We start from the raw sequence: 21,945 nt of genomic DNA on the forward strand, positions 1-21,945 counted from the left end.
CAGGCCCCGTGACTCACGGGGCATCACATAACAGCGGCAGGCAGCGGAATACGATGTCACGAAGTCAACAGGCAGGATGACGCGATGACATCATCACACAACCTCCACATCGCAGGAGGGAGTCAGTCCGATTCAGCCCAAATCTTAAACTTTTCTCCGGGCTACGCTGGCCCCCTCAACGGTTCCAAAACGGTTCCAAAATCCCCACGTTCTCCTACCGGGCCCATGTAGAACTCGGCAGCAGAAGATGCCAAACTGGATGCATGAATCCACCCCACATCCAAAATTCCCCCGCAAATCAGCTCCAACGGACTGAGATCATCTGAGGGAGGCAGTGGGGGGACCCTTCTGGAGCCCAGACCCTTCAGATATAAAGTAGATTTACTGCTTGTCCTGACGGGCATGGACACATGGGACTTAAAAGAAAAAGAGTGTCTGGTGTTCTTCTTCCCCAGTCCGGAAGCTTCTCCCCAGCTGCTGGATGGTGGGGTGTGGCTTGACTGCGGTGGTCTCATCCACCCTGTTCTTAATAACACAATTCTACGGGGCACAGAGAGAGTTACCCTTGTACCCTTGCCAGGGTCAAGGAGAACATGGTGTTGGGAGCTTCTAAAAAGGCTTTGTGACTCACCACCCATAGTTTGGAAAGACACACTCTCCACTACCCACGGATGTTTACTGACAAATTCACCCTGAAACCCACTAAGTAGACACCCCCACCGCTGTGGTGTACCCCCTTTCTCCTTGATGTGCGCAGGCATGCACACGCACGCTCTTTGATACATTTGCTTTCTGAATAGGAAGATCTCTCTTCCTCATCTGATCCCTCACAGAGATGCCAACCTTTCCTTTGAATTGTGGGAGGGGTGGTAGGAGGAGAGGCAGGGTGGAACTTTGAAAGTCAGAAAGACCTGGGTTTTAATCTCGGCTCTACTATTTGTCTGCTGTGTGACCTCGGGCAAGTCACCTCACTTCTCTGGGACTTGGTTATCTCATCTGTAAAATGGGGGTTAAGGCCATGAGCCCCACGGAGAACAGGGAATGTGCCCAACAATGTGGGGCTTGTATCTACCCCAGCTCTCAGTAGAGTGTCTGGCCCATAATAAGTGCTTAACAAATACCATTAAGGGGGAAAAAAAAAAAAGAGAAGCTAGCAGGCCTTAAAGAGACAATGAAGCTTTGGGGAAAAAACATGAGATGAGGAGGATCTGAGTTATAATCCCTACTCTACCTGATGTGGGACCTCGGGCAAGTCACTTAACCCCTCTTGGCCTCAGTAAAACATGATTGAGGTACCTGCTCTGGCTACCTCTTACACTTTGAGTCCCGGGTGGGACATGGACTGGGTCCGGCCTGACTAGCTTGCATCTACCCTAGCACTGAGCAGAGTTCTTAGCACCTGGAGAGCATTTAAAAATCCCTTAAAAATCCATGAATTCAAGGGGTCAGAAAGGTCAAAAAAAGACGATGGAGGGATTTTTCAGCCCTGGTTGGGAAAACTTAGCCCTTTCCAGCCAGAGACCTGGGGGTATGTGGAGCAGGAAGATTAGTCCCTGAAGGCCTCATGGGTACGTGAGGGGGTGTGGGAGGAGTGAACAGAAGGAATGCTTCCAATAATTTCTGCCTGAAACCCCTGAAGCACCATCCCCATCACTCCCCGTCCCCAAAACCCCCAGATCTTACTATCAAAAGCTGGAACACTCGCCCCCACCCACTCAAAAAAAAATTATAATAGTATGGCCTAGTGGAAAGGTCGTGGGCCTGGGAATCAGAAGACCTGTGTTTTAATCCTAACTCGGCCACTTGCCTGCTGTGTGACCTTGCGAGAGTCGGTGAACTTCTCTGTGCCTCAGTTTTCTCATCTGCAAAATGGGGATTAAGTGCTCAATAGATAGTACAGACAGTGATGATACTTGTTCTCCCTCCTCCTTAGAACTGGAAGCCCCATGTGGGACAGGGACTGTGTCTGATCTGATTATCTTGTATCTGTCTCAGCACTTGGTATGTCTGCTCAGGCACACAGAAAATCTTTAACAAGGACTATTATTATTACTAATAATAATAAATAAATGCATTTCACAGAATGACTTCAAACTAACTCTTATAGCTGGAAAAAAAACAGGTTGAGGCAGGGCTCTCCATCCCCGGTAGCCCCCCGACACCACCCACCCCCTCTGGAGCGCCACAAAACCGTGACTCTGCCTTCTGAGGTGCAGAGAGCCTGCAGGCCTCGCCACACCCACCTCTCCCAACAGTCCGATACCCAGCCAGGCCCCTTCCCCAGCTTCCCCACGCTGGGGTATCGGCCCTTGACAGCCGCCTCGGCGGGGAGTCCCGGAAGCACTCGTTTATCCGGCCGCCAGCAAGCTCTAGCATGTCCTGGAACCGGGCCGGTGAAGACATGCTAAAACATTATTTTCCCGCCCTCAGCACAAATGAGAAAGATTATTTCTTTGGGAGTGGGGAGGGGCGGGAAGGGGGGGGTGTTTGGGACGGTGGAGGGGGAAGGTGGAGGAGGGAGGAGAGACAATCCAAAAATGACTTTCGAAAAATTCTTAGAGAGCAAAAGGCATGAAAGAGCCATGGAACGATCAGTTTCGTCTGGAGGCGTTGGGGTGTGGAGACCCTGGGGGGGCTTGAGTTTGGAGGTCCCTGGGTGGGGATACGGCGGGGGAGGCCCTCGCTTCCAGGATGATTGACAGAGGTAGTATGGCCTAGTGGAAAGAGCATGGTTTGGGGCTCAATAAATACTCTTGATTGATTGATTCAGGAGACAGTTTCTAATCTCAACTCTGCCACTTGCCTGCTGTGGGACTTGGGGAAGACGCTTCACTTCTCTGGGCCTCAGTTACTTCATCTGTAAAAGAGGGATTAAGACTGGGAGTCCCATGTGGGGCAGGGACTGTGTCCAAACTGATTAGCTTGTATCTACCCCAGCACTTAGAACAGCGCTTGACACATAGTAAGCGCTTAAGAAATACCCTCATCCCTGGGCTTCGGTTTCCTCATCTGTAAAATAGGGATTCAATACCCGTTCTTCCTCCTACTTAGGACGGTGAGCCTCCCTTGGGTTCGGGGACTCTGACCAATCAGATTAATACACAACTACTGAAAAGAGCATTACTATTGAAAGAGAGTAATTCAATCAATTACTGTGTGCACGGCACTGAACTAAGCGTTTGGGATTGTGTAACTCCACAGAACTGGTAGACGCGGGTAACCTGCTCACAGTGAGCCTACAGTCTATGGGGGAGACAAGTTAATATACATGTTATGGCTATGTATTCAATGCTGAGGGTGGGGTGAATATCAAGTGCTTAAAGGTTACAGATCAAAATGCATAGGTGGTGCAGAAGGGAGTGGGAGTAAGAGAAATGAGGCCTTAATCAGGGAAGGCCTCTTAGAGGAGATGTGATTTTAGGAGGGACTGAAAGAAGGGAAGAGTGGTGGGCTCTCATATTGAAGGAGGGAGAGGGAGTTCCAGGCCAGAGGGAGGACACATGGGTAATATCGAGGTAGAGTGAATAGGTTGACATTAGAGGAGCAAAGGGTGCGGGCTGGGCTGGAATAGGAAATCAGCGGGTAAGATAGGAGGGGGCGAGCCGACTGAGTGTTTTAAAGGATTCCAGGAAAAAGAGCCCTCTCCCCCATCACCCCACTTTGGGGAGGGTGGGAGGAATGTGAGGGATGCTCCCAGATGTGAGCAAGGAAAAATAACTTGTGGAAAAAAGTCTTCTTGATCCAAATATGCCCAGAGCTACCATTAGCATTAGCAGGGGTTGGGCAGTCTGAGCAGTCAATGGGTCCAAGAGGGGTGGGATAATAATAATTACTAATAATTATGGTATTAAGTCCTTACTATGTGCCAAGCACTGTTTCTAAGCACTGGGATAGATACAAGGTAATCAGACTGTTCCACGTGGGGCTTGTTTATATTATTTATAAAAATGACTAACTGGCTGACTATCAGTAGCAGCATGGCATGGTGGATAGATCACGGGCCTGGGAGTCAAAAGGTCATGGGTTCTACTCCCAGCTCCGCCACTTGTCCACTGTGTGGCTTTAGGCAAGTCGCTTAACCTCTCTGCACCTCAAAATGGGGATTAAGATTGTGAGACCTTGCAGGACAGGGACTGTTTCCAATTCGATATGCTTGTATCCACTGCAGTACTTAGTACAGTGCCTGGCACATAGTAAGTGCTTAACAAATACCATAATTATAATTATTATCTATTCACTAGGCCACATTTCTTCTCAGCTGGGCTCTCTGGCTTTGCCGGCCAACGGCCCAGTCCCCTCTGCCCGCTGCAAGCCTCAGAGCAGTGGCCAAGACTTGGGGGGAGTTGAAGGGGGGCACGTGGGGAGAACTGGAGAGGTGCCAGTCCCCAGACGTCAATGCACGAGTCAAACGGAAGGCAGCCAAAATTTTAAAAAAAACCTGTCCACACGACCCCGACCCACAACATTTTTCCATCCGTCTGCACTGAATCCTGGCAAAAACACTACTGACAAATGCTCCTGTTTTTATGCGGCTGCCGAACGCGATTCTATTCAGGCCGTGAAGACGCTGGCGGATCCACCTGGCTCGGCCTGCCTCTCGCTGGCATCGCCCACCGTGTCAACAGCTGCATTTGGGCGGATGGCCGGGCTGCCCACACAGGGCAAAACTGTCGTTCTCTGTGGACGACCGTCCGGCTGCCCGCCTCCTTGCCGTCCAAAGAGGCAGTGGGGCAAACTGGACTCCCAACACTGTCCCTCAGCTGAGGCAGCAGCGGGTGAAGGAAATGGGGGAGGACAATAATAATAATAATAATAATTGTGGTATTTGTTAAGTGGTATTTGTTAAGTGCCAACTACGTGCCAGGCACTGTACAAGTAAATCGGGTTGGACACAGTCCCTGTCCCATGTGGGGCTCACAGTCTCAATCTCCATTTTACAGATAAGGGAACTGAGGCCCATAGAAGTGAAGTGATATGCCCAAGGCCACATGGCAGACAAGTAATGGGGACAGGATTAGAATCCATGATCTTCTGACTCCCAGGCCCATGCTCTATCCACTATGCCATGCTGCTTCCCCATCACTATGGTGAGGGTGTGGAGGAAATAGGGGAGGGGGCAGGGTGGAAAGCGGGCACGACAGCTGGGGGAGGAGCCAGACAGACAGCTGGCTTAGGCTGGGTTGGGGTATTATCATTACTATTTGTATTTATTGAGCGCTTACCTTGTGCAAAGCACTGAACAAAGCACTCGTGAGAGTCCAAAATAACAGAGTTGGTAGACATGCTCCCTATCCACGATGACCGTACAGTCTAGTGGGGAAGCAGCATATAGAGCAGGGGCCTGGAAGCCAGTAGAACCTGGTATCTACTCCAGTGCTTAGTACAGTGTCTGGCACATAGTAACAAATACCACGATTATCATCATTATTAATAGTAGTATATAACTATAATTTAATTAGCTACGGATATGCACATTAGTGCTGTGGGGCTGAGGCGAATAATGGGGGCATATCCAAATGCTAAAGCAACACAGAAGGGAGTGGGAAAGTAAAGGCTTGGAAATTCCCAACTCTTCCTCAGGAATCTCTCCTTAACCAACCAACTCCTTGCATTTGGAGCTGTACCCTTTCGACACTTGATATTCACCCCACCCTTAGCCCCACAGCACACATCCATAATTTATCTGAATGTCTGTCTCCCCCTCTAGACGTAAGTTCCTCTCCCAAGCACTTAGTACAGTGCTCCACACATATAGAAAGCACTCAATAAGTGCTTAGTACAGTGCTCTCCACACATTCAGCGCTCAATAAATTCATTCATTCATTCAATCAAATTTATTGAGTGTTTACTGAGTGCAGAGACAATCCCTACCCAACAACGTGCTCTGAGCCTAGAAGGGGGAGACAGACAACAAAACAAGTAGACAAGCATCAATACCATCAAAATAGATAAATAGAATCATAGATATATACACATCATTAATAAAATAGAGTAATAAATACATACAAACATACACAAGTGCTGTGGGGAGGGGAAGGGGGTAGAACAGAGGGAAGGAGTCGGGGCGATAGGGAGGGGAGGAAGAGCAGAGGAAAAAGGAGGGGTCAGTCTGGGAAGGCATCCTGGAGGAGGTGAGCGTTCAGTAGGGCTTTGAAGAGGGGAAGAGAGCTAGTTTGGCAGATGTGAGGAGGGAGGGCATTCCAGGTCAGCAGTAGGACGTGGGCCAGGGTTCAACAGCGGGACAGGCAAGAAATACGACTGAATGAATGAATGAAATGTTATTGGAATTCAAGAAATTTGTTTTTTTCTTTTTCTTTCCCAAATATACTCATTCACATAGTACAGCCGTCAAAGTACACCCTGAACTTCAACGCACATGAACGACCAAATTCTGGGACTTTCTCCACAGCGGGGTCTCCCCAACGACCCAGATGTCCCAGGGTACCAGATTGGAAGCGGTGAGGCCTAATGGATAGAGCCAGGGCCAGGGAGTCAGAAGGACCTGGGTTCTAATCCCGGCTCTACCGCTTGTCTGCTGTGCAAACTTGCACAGGTCACTTCACTTCTCTGTGCCTCAGTTACCTCATCTGTAAATGCGGTTTGAGATTGGGAGCCCAATGTGGGACAGCGACTGGGTCCAATCCAATTTGCTTGCATCCACCCAAGTGCTTAGTACAGTGCCTGGCACATAGCGCTTAACAAATGCCACAATTATTGTTAATTATTATTAATGATAATAATAATAAAGCAAACCTCGTTGCCTGAGGCCTGCTCTCCTCACTGAGGCGGGGTGTTTGGCCTGGGGCTCCAGCCAGGACCAGTGAACTTTCATTCATTCATTCAATAATATTTATTGAGCACTTACTGTGTGCAGAGCACTGTACCAAGCAATGGGGAGAGTACAATACAACAATAAACAGACACATTCCCTGCCCACAGCGAGCTTACTGTCTGGGAGGGGGAGACAGATATTAATATGAATAAATTACAGATTGAGGGCATCCACAATGGACACCCTCCACCCCCACCCCAGAGCAGAGTCTGGTAGGGCAACTGCCAACATCCGCCGGGACCAGGAGGCTGAAAGATGCCCCCACTCTGAAAACAAAGCCCACCTCCACGGCCGAGGAGACACTGGTAAATCAGGCACAGGCCTGGCTCTGCTGTATTTATACCTACGTCTGCTTCAACTGTACACTCAATGACTCATTCTGCTACTTCCTTCTACTTCCTATCTGATCCTCATCCTTCCACTACTCCATCCTTATGTAAATACATCATCTCCCCCATTAAACCGTAAGCTTCCTGTGGGCAGGGAGGTTTCTGATTCCTGTTGAACTTTCCTAAGCGTTTAGAGCAGTGCGGCACACTCAGTCGGTGCTCAGATATAATTACTACTAGTACTTCTAACGAGAAGCCTACAGCAAAGAGGACGGGACTGGGAGTCGGCTCTCCACAAAGCGCTCGAGAAATACGACGGACCGATCGGAGTCGGGAGACCCGGCCTCTCACCCCGGCTCTGCCACGTCCCCGCTGTGTGACCTAGGACAAGTCACTTGTCTGTGCCTCACAGTTTTCTCATCTGTAAAATTAGAACCTGTATGGCCTGGCGGATAGAGCACGAGCCTGGGAGTCGGAAGGACCTGGGTTCTAATCCCGGCTCCGCCTCTGCCCCCCAGTTACTTCATCTGTAGAATGGGAGTAAGACTGTGAGCCCCCTGTGGGACACGGACTTTGCCTAACCTGATTATCTACCCCAGTACTTAGTACAGTGTTTGGCACATAGTAAACACTTCAAAGACACCATGTTTTAAAAACCCCCAAAGCTCTGTGTTATTCTGCTACTTTCCCTGAGCACCCCCCACGATGCACGCGCGCGCACACACACACACACACACAGAGTCACCCTTAGTACCCTTTCACCATCAAGATAGACATCTCCCGTTTCCCACCCCCCACCCCGGCCCCCACCACTTCCTCTGCTACCGTCTGTCTGGCCGTCCTCCGCCCCCTCCCACACACTCCGCTTTTGCCTCCTCGCACACCTGACGTACACAACGAGGGACAGCCTCTAGATGGAATGGGGGTGGTGACTGGCTTAACTCTGGGGTTTGGGGCTCCACCGGGGGAGATCTCAGTGGCGGCCCCACGGAAAGAACACGGGACCAGAAATCAGGGGACCCCGCTCGACCCAGCTCTGACACCTGCCTGCTGGATGACCTGGGGCAAGGCACCTGAATTCTGGTGCCTCAGTTTCCTTGGCTGCAGAATGGGGCCTCAATACCTGTTCTCCCTCCCATTTAGGTTGTGAGCCTTATGTGGGAACGGGACTATGTCTGGTTATTTGATTACTGTGACTCTCCCAAGCGCTTGGTAAAGTGCTCTCTGCACACTAAGCGCCCAATCCACTTGTCTGTTGTGTGACCTTGAATAAGTCACTTCACTTCTCTGTGCCTCAGTAATACCATCTGTAAATTGGGAATTAAGACTGTGATTTGATTAGACTGGAAGCCTGTCAATGGGCAGGGACTGTCTCTATCTGTTGCCAATTTGTACATTCCAAGCGCTTAGTACAGTGCTCTGCACATAGTAAGCGCTCAATAAATACTATTGAATGAATGAATGAATGAATGATTCCCCACCATATGGACCACATCCAAACCGATCAGCTTGCATTTTCCTCAGCTATTAGTACAGTGCCTGGCATATAGTAGGCGCTTAACCAATACCATAAAAATAATCATTGATTGATCTTGCAACTACCCCAGTGCCTAGCACATAGTAAGTACTTCAAGCACCTCATTTACTGTTGTTATTACCACCTGGAGAGATTCTGCAGGGGTCTTGGTGACCTCTAGATTTCCTCTGCATCCAGGAAAGGCCACTGACATTTCCCACTGTGTAAGAAACCATTTTGCTCAGTAACCAGGCTGTTGGCCTGGCTATAGCCCATCCTAGCCCTCTTGGAGACATAGTAGCCCCGGCCTGTTTAAATCTTCCACGGAGGCCGGCCAGCAGCGGGGGGGTGGAAGAGTCCCGGGGACCCGGCCCCGTGCCCTCCAGAACGTGTGCGAGCTCGGGAAATGGGGAGCCTGGGCCTTCATCGCAACCACCGGAGAAACCCGCCCTCAAATCTGAGTGAGGAGTGACAGGGAGAACACGCTGCCTCGACTGCCCAGGCGAAGAGTGGAGATGGAGGATGCCGCTAATCCCAAAAGGAGCGGATAATCCCAAATGATTTTGCATTTGATCGTGGAAAGGATGCCTGAGTTTCCATCTGAGAAGAACTGAGAGCACGAAACACTAAATGATTCTGAGGCAGCCCAAGTTTGGAGACACAGTCCCCCCAGGGCTCAGCCCTTTCCCTTCCGTGTGTCCCCGGCGGAGCCGTGCGGGTGATCCCGCTCAAGCTAGGGGTGCCGGGGGGCAGAGCCCCCCGGGCTTCAAGGAGGGCACCCCTCTGACTTGGAGGGCGGAATGACGAGGTGGAAGCAGGAGGATGGGGAGCAGGAACTGGGAGCCCCCAGGGTGGACCTGGGACTACCATGGCCCTCCCACAGATGTTTCGCTTCCTCGGTGATGTCTCTCTACTCTTCTCCCTTCACCGGCCTTTTGCTGCTTTAACAATTATAGAATTTATTAAGTGCTCACTAGGTGCCGAGCCCTGGAGAAGATACAGAGTCCCTGTCCCACACACAGAGAGGTAAGAAGAGCAGGTAACTTTATCCCCATTTTACAGATGAGGAAACTAAGGCCCAGAAAGATCATGTCAGCCAGTCAATCATATTGATCGAGCGCCTCATCTGGCACATCACTGTACTAAGTACTTGGGAGAGTACAATATAACAGACGCATTCCCTGCCCACGGCCAACTAACAGTCTGTAATGTGACTGACTGAAGGTGGCAGAGCTGAAACTAGAACCGGGGTCTCCTGACTCCCCATCCTGGGCTCCTTCCACGGGGCCACATTGTCCCGATTGGCTGTTCTGCCCTTTCTCTGGCCTCGGCTCTTCCTTCCGCAGCTGTCGCCCTCTCTGCCATTCCTTCTGAAACTTCCCAGCCGGTGAGAAGGAAGAAAGGAGGGTGAACTGGACAGGTGGGAGCGAGTCTGGACCGGGAAGCAGTTTTCCTTCGGAAAGTATGGCCGGCCTCCAGCGGCCCGGGGCAGGGGGACGGTGGGGAGGGGGCTACCGACAGAGCTCGGGGGCCTGGAGGGTGCCCGCCGGGAGCCGAATCCGGGGACGCCCTGGGGGGGGAATCTCAGCACCCCCATCCCGACACACGCAGCCACTCCCTGCCAAGTGGCGGTTGGACCGAATTCAGCCCCTCCAGGGTGGGGCCAGGATTGGAACAGGTGACCCAGGAAGGGCGGTAGAAGAGTCAGAATGAACGTCCCACCCTCCTCTTCCTCCTCCCAGACACCCAAGCCAGACAACTCTCTGGAAGTCGCTCTATGGAGCCACCACGTTTGATTACAATTTATATATATGTGAATCAGGTACACCAAATTTATACAGTGTTGGTTAAGTGCTTACTATGGGCCAGTCACCGTACTAAGCACTGGAGTACAAGGTAATCAAGTTGGACACAATCCCTGTCCCATATAAGGCTCACCGTCTTAATCCCCACTTTACCATGAGGGAACTGAGGCCCAGAGAAGTGAACTGACTTGCCCAAGGTCCCACAGCAGGCAGGTGGCAGGAACGGGAGGAGAACCCAGGTCTTTCTGACTCCCAGCCCGAGCTCTATCCACTAGGCTGTAGTGCTTCTCCAGCCTCCAGGAACCGGCCTGGGTTTTAGTGTTTGTTCTGTTCTCAGCTGACCCTCACAATCCATCAGCGGGCAGCAAAGATGTCTCTGGTGGGAATATTCAAGGCCCCAGATTTATAGACCTGTCACCGGGAAGCCTTCCCTGACTAATCTCTCACCTCCCCACTCTACTGTGCTACCTATAGGTTGGGTCTTCATGCCCTAAACACTGAGATACTTCCCATGACCCCCTCTGCACTTATGTCCAATCAATCAATCAATCGATCTAATTTATCGAGCGCTTAAGATTGCTCATCTCTCCCTGTAATTTACTTAAGCGTCCGGCTCTCCTGGCTAGAATGTAAGCTCCTCGAAGGCAGGGATCCTGTTTACTAACTTTACTGTGCTCTCTCAAGTGCTTAGTACAGTGCTCTACACCCAGTAAATGCTCAATAAATACCATCGATTGAGGCAAGAAGAGGGGAAATGACCTGCCCCAGACAGTCCCTCTCATCCCCCCGATCTCCCTCAACTCCATGCCAACTTTTCCACTGGGGAAAAGAAGAATGATGCCCCTCCACCCACCCCAGAAAAAAACCCCCAGCAATCAAGAACAATTAGAGTGCCACTCTGCCTTTCAGGTTCAGGACTCCCAATCTGGAACTTTTCCCGAGAGAGAGGGAGATGGAACTTGGGAGAGAAGCAGAGCAAGGAACAGAGAGAATGCAAGAGAGAGATGATGAAAGAGAGCAACCGGGGACAGACACACAAGCACAGACACCCACACAGACAAAGTTTCTCAGACTTGAAGGCTTTTCCTCTGGCCTCTTGCCCCCCTACACTCCAGCACCTCAATCAGTGCTTTTTACTAAGCGCTTACTGGGTGCTGCACTAAGTGCTTGGAGGAGTACATGCGCGTGAGGGTTGATTATATCTACCCCAGCGCTTAGTACAGTGCCTGGCACATAGTAAGCGCTTAACAAATACCATAATCATTATTATTATTATTACAATATAACAGAGTTGAAAGATACGCTCCCTGTCCAACACACGCTTTACAATCTAGAGACTCCTCATCTGGAATCTGCAATCTCATAACTTCTGGTCTCAGCATCTAAGGCAATGAAAAAGTATTTGGGGGGCAGCATAAACATCCCCCCCACCCCCAGAAAACCCCTCCAACCCCAAAACAGCCTCAGCTGAGCAGGGCTGCATCCAATTCACAGCTTACACTCACAATACCATTCTCTCACTGCCCCGGGAGGGGTACGCAGGTACACTGTCTTGGACACAGCAGAAGGGAGAAGGACAAAATCCATCCTTGGGAGAGAGTTTATAAAATGACTTGAGTGTGAACTTCAGGCTCTGACCATCGGAATATATTGGAGCACTGAGACCAGTGCCTGTGGATTAAAGGTTAAATTACACTGGCACAGTCTGCCCCCTGAAATGTATACATGCGGCGATGTGTATGTCTAGTTTAAGCAAACATGCATATTCCACCCAAAGAGGCCCCAACAGGGGTGTCTGCTCCAGATTTGTTTGAACCCTCAAAGCTGAGAGAACGGGACCTCAACATGGAAACAAACGCCAGACCTCTGCAAAAGAAAACTGCTTTTTTTCTCCTCATTAATCGGGCGAGAGAAAGACTATGAAATGCTGAAGTAGAATTCTTTGTGCTTAGGGGATGGGTGTTTTTGTTTTGTTTGTGCAAAATTCCCCTTTCCCACTAAAGTTAAAAAAAAAGTGAGAACTGCAGCTTTTTTTTAATGGGAGGGCCAAAAAAAAAAGTAAAAGTAACTGCAAAAAACATTACTTTCCTAAAGACACTCTCCTGTGAGTAGCTTACTAGTACAGATTTTTCCCTCCTTACGAATTCCATTTATTGCCCCTCCGCTAAATACGATTTACTGATTGAATGTTCCATTATTCGGTTAGGTACATTTGTGTTATGAAGTGTCAGCTCGATTCGATTATCCCTACCTCACCACGGAGTTTGGCCCAACACAGTTGGGGAAATTCAATTTACGCACCACCCAGAGAGGGTCTAAGGTGTCGGGGGGATCGGTAAGGGCCCTGCACCCAGCCACGGGCGTCCCCCTACCCAAAATTTCCAAGGGGAGTTTTTCCCGAAGCCTCAGTTAAACGACAGTTGGAAGAAAAGAAGTCTTGGTGTGAGCGACCTGAAACCGCCCAGAATTTCCCCTTTCTGGATGGAGAGTGGGGGGAGGGAGAAGAAAGGGAGGGAGAAGAAAGGGGGGGAGCTATGGGGGGAGGTTTAAAACTTTGAACGATTTGGGGAGGGGGCGACCAATGACCCCAAAATGCTGCCTCTTCCCTCCCCCTCAACCACCCAAATGAAAGCCTAACAAAGGGGAAGGGGAAGGGAAAGGGGAAGGGGAGGGGGAAGGGGAGGAGGAAGGGAAAGAGGAAGGGGAGGAGGAAGGGGAAGAGGAAGGGAAAGGGGAAGGGGAGGAGGAAGGGAAAGGGGAAGGGGAGGAGGAAGGGAAAGGGGAACGGGAGGAGGAATACCAATGAAACCCCCACCCCCCCGCGCGCGTTTTTCCATTGTTTCCGTTGGGTCTGGGCAGCTCCCCGGACAAGGCCCGGCCGCATTCGCTCCCAACTCCTTCCCGGGGAAGTAGAGACATTAAAGAATAAAATCCAATCCGATCCAAACTACGGCAGCCTCCCACCACGCCGTCGCTCCTTCCAAAGCGAATGCGTGAGTCAAAACGGACGCCCCGGCGGAAAGAAATCAAAATAACAACGCAACCCAGGGGAGCCGAGACCCCCCACCCCCGCCCCGACCAGGCACAAACTTCACCCCAACTTTCCAGCGCCGACGCGGCCCGACCCCGAACACCCCCCCAAAAAATAATAATTAATCATCCTACTTAATCAGGGTATCTGTTAAGGGTTTACCATGTGCCAAGCACTGTTCTAAGCGCTGGGGGAGATAGGAGGTCACCAGGTTGTCCCACATGGGGCTCGCAGCCTTCATCCCCCAAACTCGGCCGGGCCCCTCCCCGGGATGGGGGTCGGAGGTGGTGGGGGAGGGGGTCTGCCCCCCCCACCCCACTCTCCCACCCCCACTTTCCCCCGCCCCACACCCCTTTCTCTTCCTTCCCAGCAAGGGAAAACCAAGTGGGCGTCGTGACCCTGATGTCCTGTCAAACGGGGGAAGGTCATTTGGGCCGTAAGGACCGGCTGCTGACAACTGTTCTCTTTGTGCCCCCCTCCCCGCCACTACTTTTCCACTTGGGGTCGGCTCCTTCCTCAGCCATCGGTCAGATGAACCCCAGAAATTAAAAAAAGGGGGAATCCTAAGAACTTTATTCCCCTTGATTTCCAAGAGCCCCACGCCGGGCGGCGGGCTGGGCCTCGGGCAAGGGTCTCCGTGCACAACGTGTCCCCCTCCCCACCCCCCCAGGCACCCCGGTGGGACCCCAACTCTCCCCCTCCCCAATAAGTTTAGTGAACACCCCCTCCCCAATAAGTTTGCTGAACACCCCCTCCCCCTCCCCCAGGGACCAATGTGCATCTGCGGGTCACATGGAAAGGGGGGGGCTCCCCAAAGAGGAGGGGGCGCTTTGGTCCCCCCTCCGATAAAAAGGGGGGCGGGATGGGGGCGGGGGTCCCCCTCGGGCCGAGAAAGCAGGCGGAGGGCGGCAGCAAGGTTAAACTAAAGGGTAAGAGCCAGGCGACCTCCCATTTTGCAGGACGGCGAGACCCCCGACCAACGGGGCTGGGGGAGGGGAGGGGGGTCGAGGAGGGGGTGCGGAGGGAGGGGAGGGGGGCATCCACCCTGGGGAGGGGGGAGGGGAGAGGAGGGGGGAGGGGAAGCTTTTTTTTTTTTTTACCTTAATGCTACACTGAGCAGGAGCCTCAGACATGTCTCACGGCAAAAGGGATGAGGAAGTTCTCAGGGTTTTTTTTTCCACTTTCCTCTTCCCAACCCAGAAATCCTCCGGCGCCGGGCGCGATCATTTAAGGAGAAGTTTCTTCGCCCATCTTCGCCCCCTCCTCCTCCCCCAGGCCCCCCACCCCCGGACCCCCCACCCCCCAAAAGTCCGAGGCTTCGGGGCGCTGCGGGCCTGGGCTCCCGGTCGATTCGACCCCCGGTTCCAGAAGGGGTGGGGGGGTCACACACAGAGATACAGAGCTCCAGAGACACGGAGAGAGGGGGGGAGAGACAGAGAGAAGGGGGGGTCGTTGTTTTTGTCAGCGTTGAGCTGCCAGCTCCGGAGCAAGAGGAGGAGGAAGGGGAGGACGAAGAGCAGGAGGAGGAGGAGGAAGAGTCTCCTCTCTGTCTTTCCTCTTTCTCCTCCCCCCTCCCTCTGTCTCTCTCCCTCTCTGTCCGTCTCTGTGTCTCCCCCTTTAATGTTTTCTTTCCTGGAAGAGAGAAACTGAAAGGCAGAACTGAGAAAGCTCTGTGCTCATTGATCTTGAGAGTTTCTGGGCTGAAACTGACGTGAATTCCCAGCACTGAGCTCTGCCTCTTAAAGGAGCCACCAGGAAATGCCGGCTCGGGTTACAGGGGTGGGGGGTGGGGGTGGGAAATAAAGGCAGGGGGGCTGGGGGCCGGGGGCAGGAGGGGGGAGGTGGGGAGGGGGCTGAGGACCGGCCCGGGACCGGCCCTGGGGGAGCCAGGCCTGCTGATACTGAGGATGCTGATGGTGATGCCCCTGGGGAGTGGGGGGCTCTCACCCCCCGGATAATGGGGCGGGGGGTTTCCCCATCCGTGCACCCCCCCCCCCCGCCTGGAAAGGCAAAGCCTCGGCCTTCAAGGTGACACCGGTGGGGGGGGGGGTCCCCTGGGGCCCATCCCCCACCTCGGGGGTCCCCTCCCCCACCTCGGGGGTCCCCTCTGCATGGCAGGGAGGGAGGGGGCTGGTCCCGAGAGGCCTGGGGAGGGGGTGGGAGGGGGGCGTCCCCCCCAGCGGAGGAGGAAATAAAACAATAGTCTTTGTTCTGGTCCCGGCGGCCGCTGCCTCTTTAAGAAAATCCAGCAGGAAAGGGGAGGTCGGGTTACAGGCCGCCCCGGGAAAACGTGCGGCCCAGGCCCGGCCGGGAACCAGAGGAGGACGGACGGAGGGAAAGAGGGAGGGAGACAAGAGGGGAAAAAAGAGGGAGGGTCTGCCAGGAAAGAGGGGCTGGGGGAGCACAACGGGGAAGGCAGCTCCCAGGGCGGGGCTGGGAGGCTGGAAAAACTCCTTCCCCCAGCCCCCTTTCCTTCCCACCAGGAAAAAGGAGCCGGAATCCGACGCCCCCTCCTCCCCTTTGGGTTTAGGAACGGGGGTGGGGGGGTCCAGCCGCCCAGCAAGGCCGCGGCCCTGTCTCCCCCTGCATGGGACAATCATCCGGGTGGTCCGGACGACCCCCTGGGGCCCTGGGGGAGAAGCAGCGGGGCTCGGGGGAAAGAGGCCGGGCTTGGGAGGCAGAGGTCGTGGGTTCCAATCCCGCCTCAGCCGCTTGTCAGCTGGGTGACCTTGGGTAAGTCGCTTCACTTCTCTGGGCCTCAGGGACCTCAGGTGAAGACTGGAAGCCCTACGTGGGACAACCTGATGACCTTGTATCTACCCCAGCGCTTAGAACAGTGTTTGGCACAGATTAAGCGCTTAACAAATACCAACATTATTATTCATTCATTCATTCAATAGTATTTATTGAGCGCATACTATGTGCAGAGCATTGTACTAAGCACTTGGAATGGACAAATCTGCAACAGATAGAGACAAACCCTGCCCAGTGATGGGTTTACAGTCTAATCGGGGGAGTCAGACGGACAAAAACAAGACAACATAATCACTATAAATTCATTCAATAGTATTTATTGAGCGCTTAGTATGTGCAGAGCACTGTACTAAGCGCTTGGAATGGACAAATCGGTAACAGAGACAATCCCTGCCCAATGACGGGCTCACAGTCTAATTGGGGGAGACTGACGGCAGAGAAAAACAGAACGAAACAGAAACAAGACAACATAATCATGATAAAACAACATAATCACGATAATCCTAAATCTGCCACATGTCTGCTGGGTGACCTTGAGAGAGTCACTTCGCTTCTCCGGGCCTCGGTTACCTCATCTGGAAAGTGGGGATTCAGGCAGTGGGACAGAGATTGGGTCCATCCTGATTAGCCTGTATCTCCCCCAGCGCTTACTATGGTGCCTGACATGTAGTAAGGGCTCAACAAATACCATTTTAAAAACAGAAGAAGAAACAACCTCTGGACTGTCGTCGCCCCCCCACCCCCCAACTAGTCAGTGGTATTTATTGAGCGCTAACTGTGGTCACAGCACTAGACTAAGCACATGGGAGAGTTCAGTATCCCAGAGTTGGTAGACATCTTCCCTGCCCGCAAGGAACTAAGAGTCTAGAGGAAGGGACAGACGTTGAAGACAAATAAATATATTGCGGATCTGTAGATCAGGGTGACGGGGCCGAGGGTGGGACGAAAAAAGAGTGTAAATCCAAGAACCTTCACCCCCTTTGCCCCCCAAAAAGCAGTCACTGGTTAAATTACCCATGCACTCTTGTCTAATTAAGGCCAAAGTGTTTTGTTTTCTTTTGAAGGTTGGGTTGTTTTCACTACTGTGGTATAATAATAACAATTATTATTATTGTCGTACAAGATAATCAGGTAAGACAGAGTAGTCGTAACATTTACTAAGCGCTGTACGCAGAGCACCGTACTACCACAGCCAATAGAATTCATTAAACACTTCATGCCAAGCACTATACACTAAGCACTGGGGTCAATACACTATAAGCAGATCAGACACAATCTCTCTCTTATTCGGAGCTTAGAGACTAAGAGAAGGGAGAACAGGTATTAAATTCCTATTTTATAGATGTGAAAACTGAGGCTCAGAGGAGTTAAGTGATTTGCCCAAGGTCACACAGCAGGCAAGTGGTGGATCTGGATTAGAACTCAGGTCTCCTGGCACCCGGTCTTATGCTCTTTTTACTAGGCCATGCTGCTTCTACTTTTAGTATTTACTAAGGGCTTACTGTACCAATCAATCACTCATAATTTTTGAGCACTTGCTGTGTGCAGAGCACTGTACTAAGCTCTCGGGAGAGTACAAGTGCTTCGGAGAGTACTGAACACTGGGGGAAAAAAATACATGGGTGATAGTTACACAAACCCTGGCTCTCCTAGTGGTTTTCTTGGGGGTTTTGGGGTTTTTTTTGGGGGGGTGGGGTTTAAATGGTATTATTTGTTAAGCATTTACTAAGTGCCAGGTATTGTTCTAAGTGTTGGGGTAGATACAAGATTCAAGCTAATCAGACTGGACACAGTCCCTCCACCTCATGGGACTCACAGTCGAAATTCCCATTTTACAGATGAGGTAACTGAAGCACAGAGAAGCAAAGTGACTTGCCCAAGGTTACACAGCAATCATTGGCCCTTCGGTAAGAGCCCCAGGCCTGGAAGTCAGAGGATCTGGGTTTTAATCTCGGCTCTGCCCCCGTCTGCTTTGTGACCTTGGGCAAGCCATTTAACTTCTCTGGGCCTCGGTAACTTCATCTGTAAAATGGGGGTTAAGACTGCGAGCCCTTTGTGGGACAAGGACTGTGTTCAACTTGGTTAGCTTGTATCTTTCCCAGCACTTACAACACATAGTAAGCGCTTAACAAATACTAACACCATTATCATTATTATTATTATTGGCATCCATTTCCCTTACCTATGTAAGTGTAAGTGTAAACTCATCCTAAACTCATAAAAAGTTCCATGCTTTGCTTTTCAGAAATACCTCTTGCTTCCTCCTCTGAGTCTAGGCACATCTCTGATTAAATTCATTGATAGTGTCTCTGTGCCTCTATTTGCAGAACCTCCATATTTTTCATCCTTAAGTGTCAATCAATCAATCCTATTTATTGAGCATTTACTGGGTGCTCCCAGTAATAAGAAGAATTACAATATTTGTTAAGCGCTTAACAGTATTTATTAAACCACTGATTGACTGATTGATAAGCCCATCAGCAATGCCATCAACCCGAACTTGGTTTCTGATCTGTCTCCCCCTCTACACTGGAAGCTCTTTGAGGGCAGGGAACATGTCCATTCATTCATTCATTCAATCGTATTTATTGAGTGCTTACTCTGTGCAGAGCACTGTACTAAGCACTTGGAAAGTACAATTCGGCAACAAAGAGACATAATCCCTACCCAACAATGGGCTCACGGTCTAGAAGTGGGGGAGGCAGACAACAAAACAAAACAAGTCGACAGGCACCAGTAGCATCAATATAAATAAATAAAATTATAAATATATACACATCATTAATAAAATAAATACAATAATAAATATATGCATATATACACACAAGTGCTGTGGGGTGGGGGGTAGAACGGGGAAGGGAGTCGGGGCAGAGGGAAGGAGGAGTAGAGGAAAAGGGGGGCTCAGTCTGTAAAGGCTTCCTGGAGGAGGTGAGCTTTCACTGTTGTGGTGTACTCTCCCAAGTGCTTAGTACAGTGCTCTGCACACAGTAAGTGCTCAGTAAATACAATTGACTGACTGATTGATCACTCACACCAGAGCCTTGGGGGGAAAATTTTTCTTAAATGCAGTTCTGTTCACCCACCACAGAGATGACCCAAGTCATGGATTGACGGACTGACATGAATTATTCCTTGCTGATGGTGATCGCCTCTCATTATTCAAGTAGGAATGTCCACCTGTGGAAAGGGAGACAGAGAGAGAGGGTTTCTACTACCATGGCTTAGTGGAAAGAGAACGGGCCAGAGAGTCAGAGGACCTGGGTTCTAATCCCAGCTTTACCACTTGTCTGCTCTGTGATCTTGGCCAGTCACTTCTCTCCCCTGAACCTCAGTTTTCTATCTGTAAAATGGGTATTTAGACTGTGAGCTCCCTGAGGGACAGGGACTTCATCCTTACTGATTAGAACCATGTTTGACACATAGTAAGATCTTAACAAATACCGCAATAAAATGTCTCCTCCACTCCCCGCCTCAACCAAATGGAGCTAAATCCACATAAAGTCCTGGCCCCTACCTTAAGTGGAGATTGTTTCCAGCCGGATACCCAAGTTATTGTCTTCCCTCACCGCACCAGGCTGTATTTTCTTTGCGTGGCTCTGAAACAATAAACTCTCAAGAACCTCAGCTATTCAAAATGCTTGGAGAGAAAATTTCCCAAAGAGGGCCGGGAGCTGGTCTCCAGTGAAATGGGTCTCACTTGCTGACCCTGACCCAAGGGTTTAAGATGGAAAATTCCCCTGCTCTTTGCCTGCCTAAGCCACCAGTCCTCCCAAGTTTATGGCATTGGTCATCCCTGGGGAGCAGAATAGGCTCTGCCTTCTTTCTGTCTGCTGTGTGTTTGTGTGTGTGTGTGCACGCCATTTGTTAGGTGCCTACTATGTGCCAGGCCCTTGTATTAAGCCCTGGGAGTATCTATTAGCTAATCAGGTTGGACACGGTCCACGTCCCACATGGGGCTCACAGTCTTAATCCCCACTTTTCAGAGGAAGTAACTAAGGCACAGAGAATAATAATAATAATAATGTTGGTATTTAAGTGCTTATTATGTGCCGAGCACTGTTCTAAGGGCTGGGGTAGATACAGGGTAATCACATTGTCCCACATGAGGCTCACAGTTAATCCCCATTTTACAGATGAGGTAACTGAGGCACAGAGAAGTGAAGTGACTTGCCCACAGTCACCCAGCTGACAAGAGGCAGAGCCAGGATTCGAACTCATGACGTCTGACTCCCAAGCCTGGGCTCTTTCCACTGAGCCACACTGCTTCTCTAAGAAGCAGAGAAGTGAAGTGACTTGTGGCTACTAGATTGAGAAGATGTCTCCTTTTTTTTTTACAGTGTGTGAAGTGCATACTCTGTGTCAAGCATTGTTCTAAGCACTGGGATAGATACAAGGTCAGACACAGTCCCTGTCCCACATGGGGCTCACAGCCTAACTAGGAGGGAGAACAGCTGTTGAATCCCCAGTTTGCAGTTGAGGAAACTGAGGCTCAGAGAAGATAGGTGACAGAATCATAATAATAATAACAATGATGGTGTTTGTTAAGCACTTACTATGTGTCAAGCACTGTTCTAAGGGCTGGGGTAGACACAAGGTCATCAGGTTGGACACAGTCCCTGTCCTATGGGGGTTCACAGTCTTAATCCCCATTTTACAGATGAATAAACTGAGGCACAGAGAAGTTATGTGACTTGTCCAAGGTCACGAAGCAAACAAGTGGCAGAGCCAGGTCTAGAACCCAGATCCTACTGACTCCCAAGCTCGGGCTCTATCCGCTAGGCCACAGGTACCTTAAAGTATTCACAATATCCCATACCAAAATAGTTAATACCAATACCGAGAGCACTGCTGAGCCTTTACGTAGAAAGCAGGATAAGATAGAAGCTGTGAGAAGAGTTTCACCACTGTGTTTTCTCCCTTGGTATCTAGGGTACACGATTCATGGCTCAGGGGAAAGTAGAACCCTAATAGGGCTCTTCTGCAGGTAGCTTGTGAATTTTTTTTATGGTCTTTTTTTAAACGCTTACTATGTGTCAGGCACTGTTCTAAGTGCTGGGGTAGATACAAGCTGATCAGGTTGGACACAGTCCATGTCCCACATGGGGCTCACGTCTGAATCCCCATTTCCCGGATCAGGTAACTGAGGCCCAGAGAAGCTAAGTGACTCATCCAAGGTCACCCAGCAGACGTGGCAGAGTCTCAGCACTTAGTACAGTGCCTGGCACATAGTAGCTACTTAAATCACAAACGCACACACTTAACTTGGCTATGCCTAAATCTGTCAAATGGGGATAAAATATCCATTCTTCTTTTTTATACTGTGAGCCCCTCCTGGGCTCACTGATTAAGCCCCACTTAATACCTCATCATTCTGAATGATGCTTCTGCCCCCGAAACTTAGTTAGCCCCTGCTTGACCATCTATTGCTTCAGCTAGGTCTGCAAAAATTCAGCTCACAACTCTCCCCTCGTCACCTCGCCACCCCACCGAGCCACAGCTCGTTCAGTATCTCCGCCTCCCGGCAGGAGAGGCAGGTTTCCACGCAGCACTTTAGCTCTGGTGGGTACCAGACCCAGGCCAGTTCCCACTCAGCTCCCAAGGGGATCATCTTTATTGGAGGAGGGGGTCTGTAGGGGGAAGGGCTGAGACCCCGAGCACGGAGGAGGAGGAGGAAGAGG

The 21,945-nt window shown here is 50.9% G+C and overlaps 1 protein-coding gene across 1 annotated transcript in view; it reads right to left on the minus strand.

Moving 5' to 3' along the window:
• Positions 1-14,777, minus strand: part of ETV6 (ETS variant transcription factor 6) — a 125,056-nt gene extending 110,279 nt beyond the window's left edge. Inside the window, exon 1 of the mRNA XM_029076034.2 lies at positions 14,614-14,777. Within this exon, the coding sequence (XP_028931867.1) occupies positions 14,614-14,646 (33 nt within the window). The 5' untranslated portion in view covers positions 14,647-14,777. The remainder of the gene's footprint in view (positions 1-14,613) is intronic.
• Positions 14,778-21,945: the final 7,168 nt, after the last annotated feature.

The sequence above is a fragment of the Ornithorhynchus anatinus genome, chromosome 11 (genome assembly GCF_004115215.2).
Source record: "Ornithorhynchus anatinus isolate Pmale09 chromosome 11, mOrnAna1.pri.v4, whole genome shotgun sequence".
Classification (NCBI taxonomy): Eukaryota; Metazoa; Chordata; class Mammalia; order Monotremata; family Ornithorhynchidae; genus Ornithorhynchus; species Ornithorhynchus anatinus.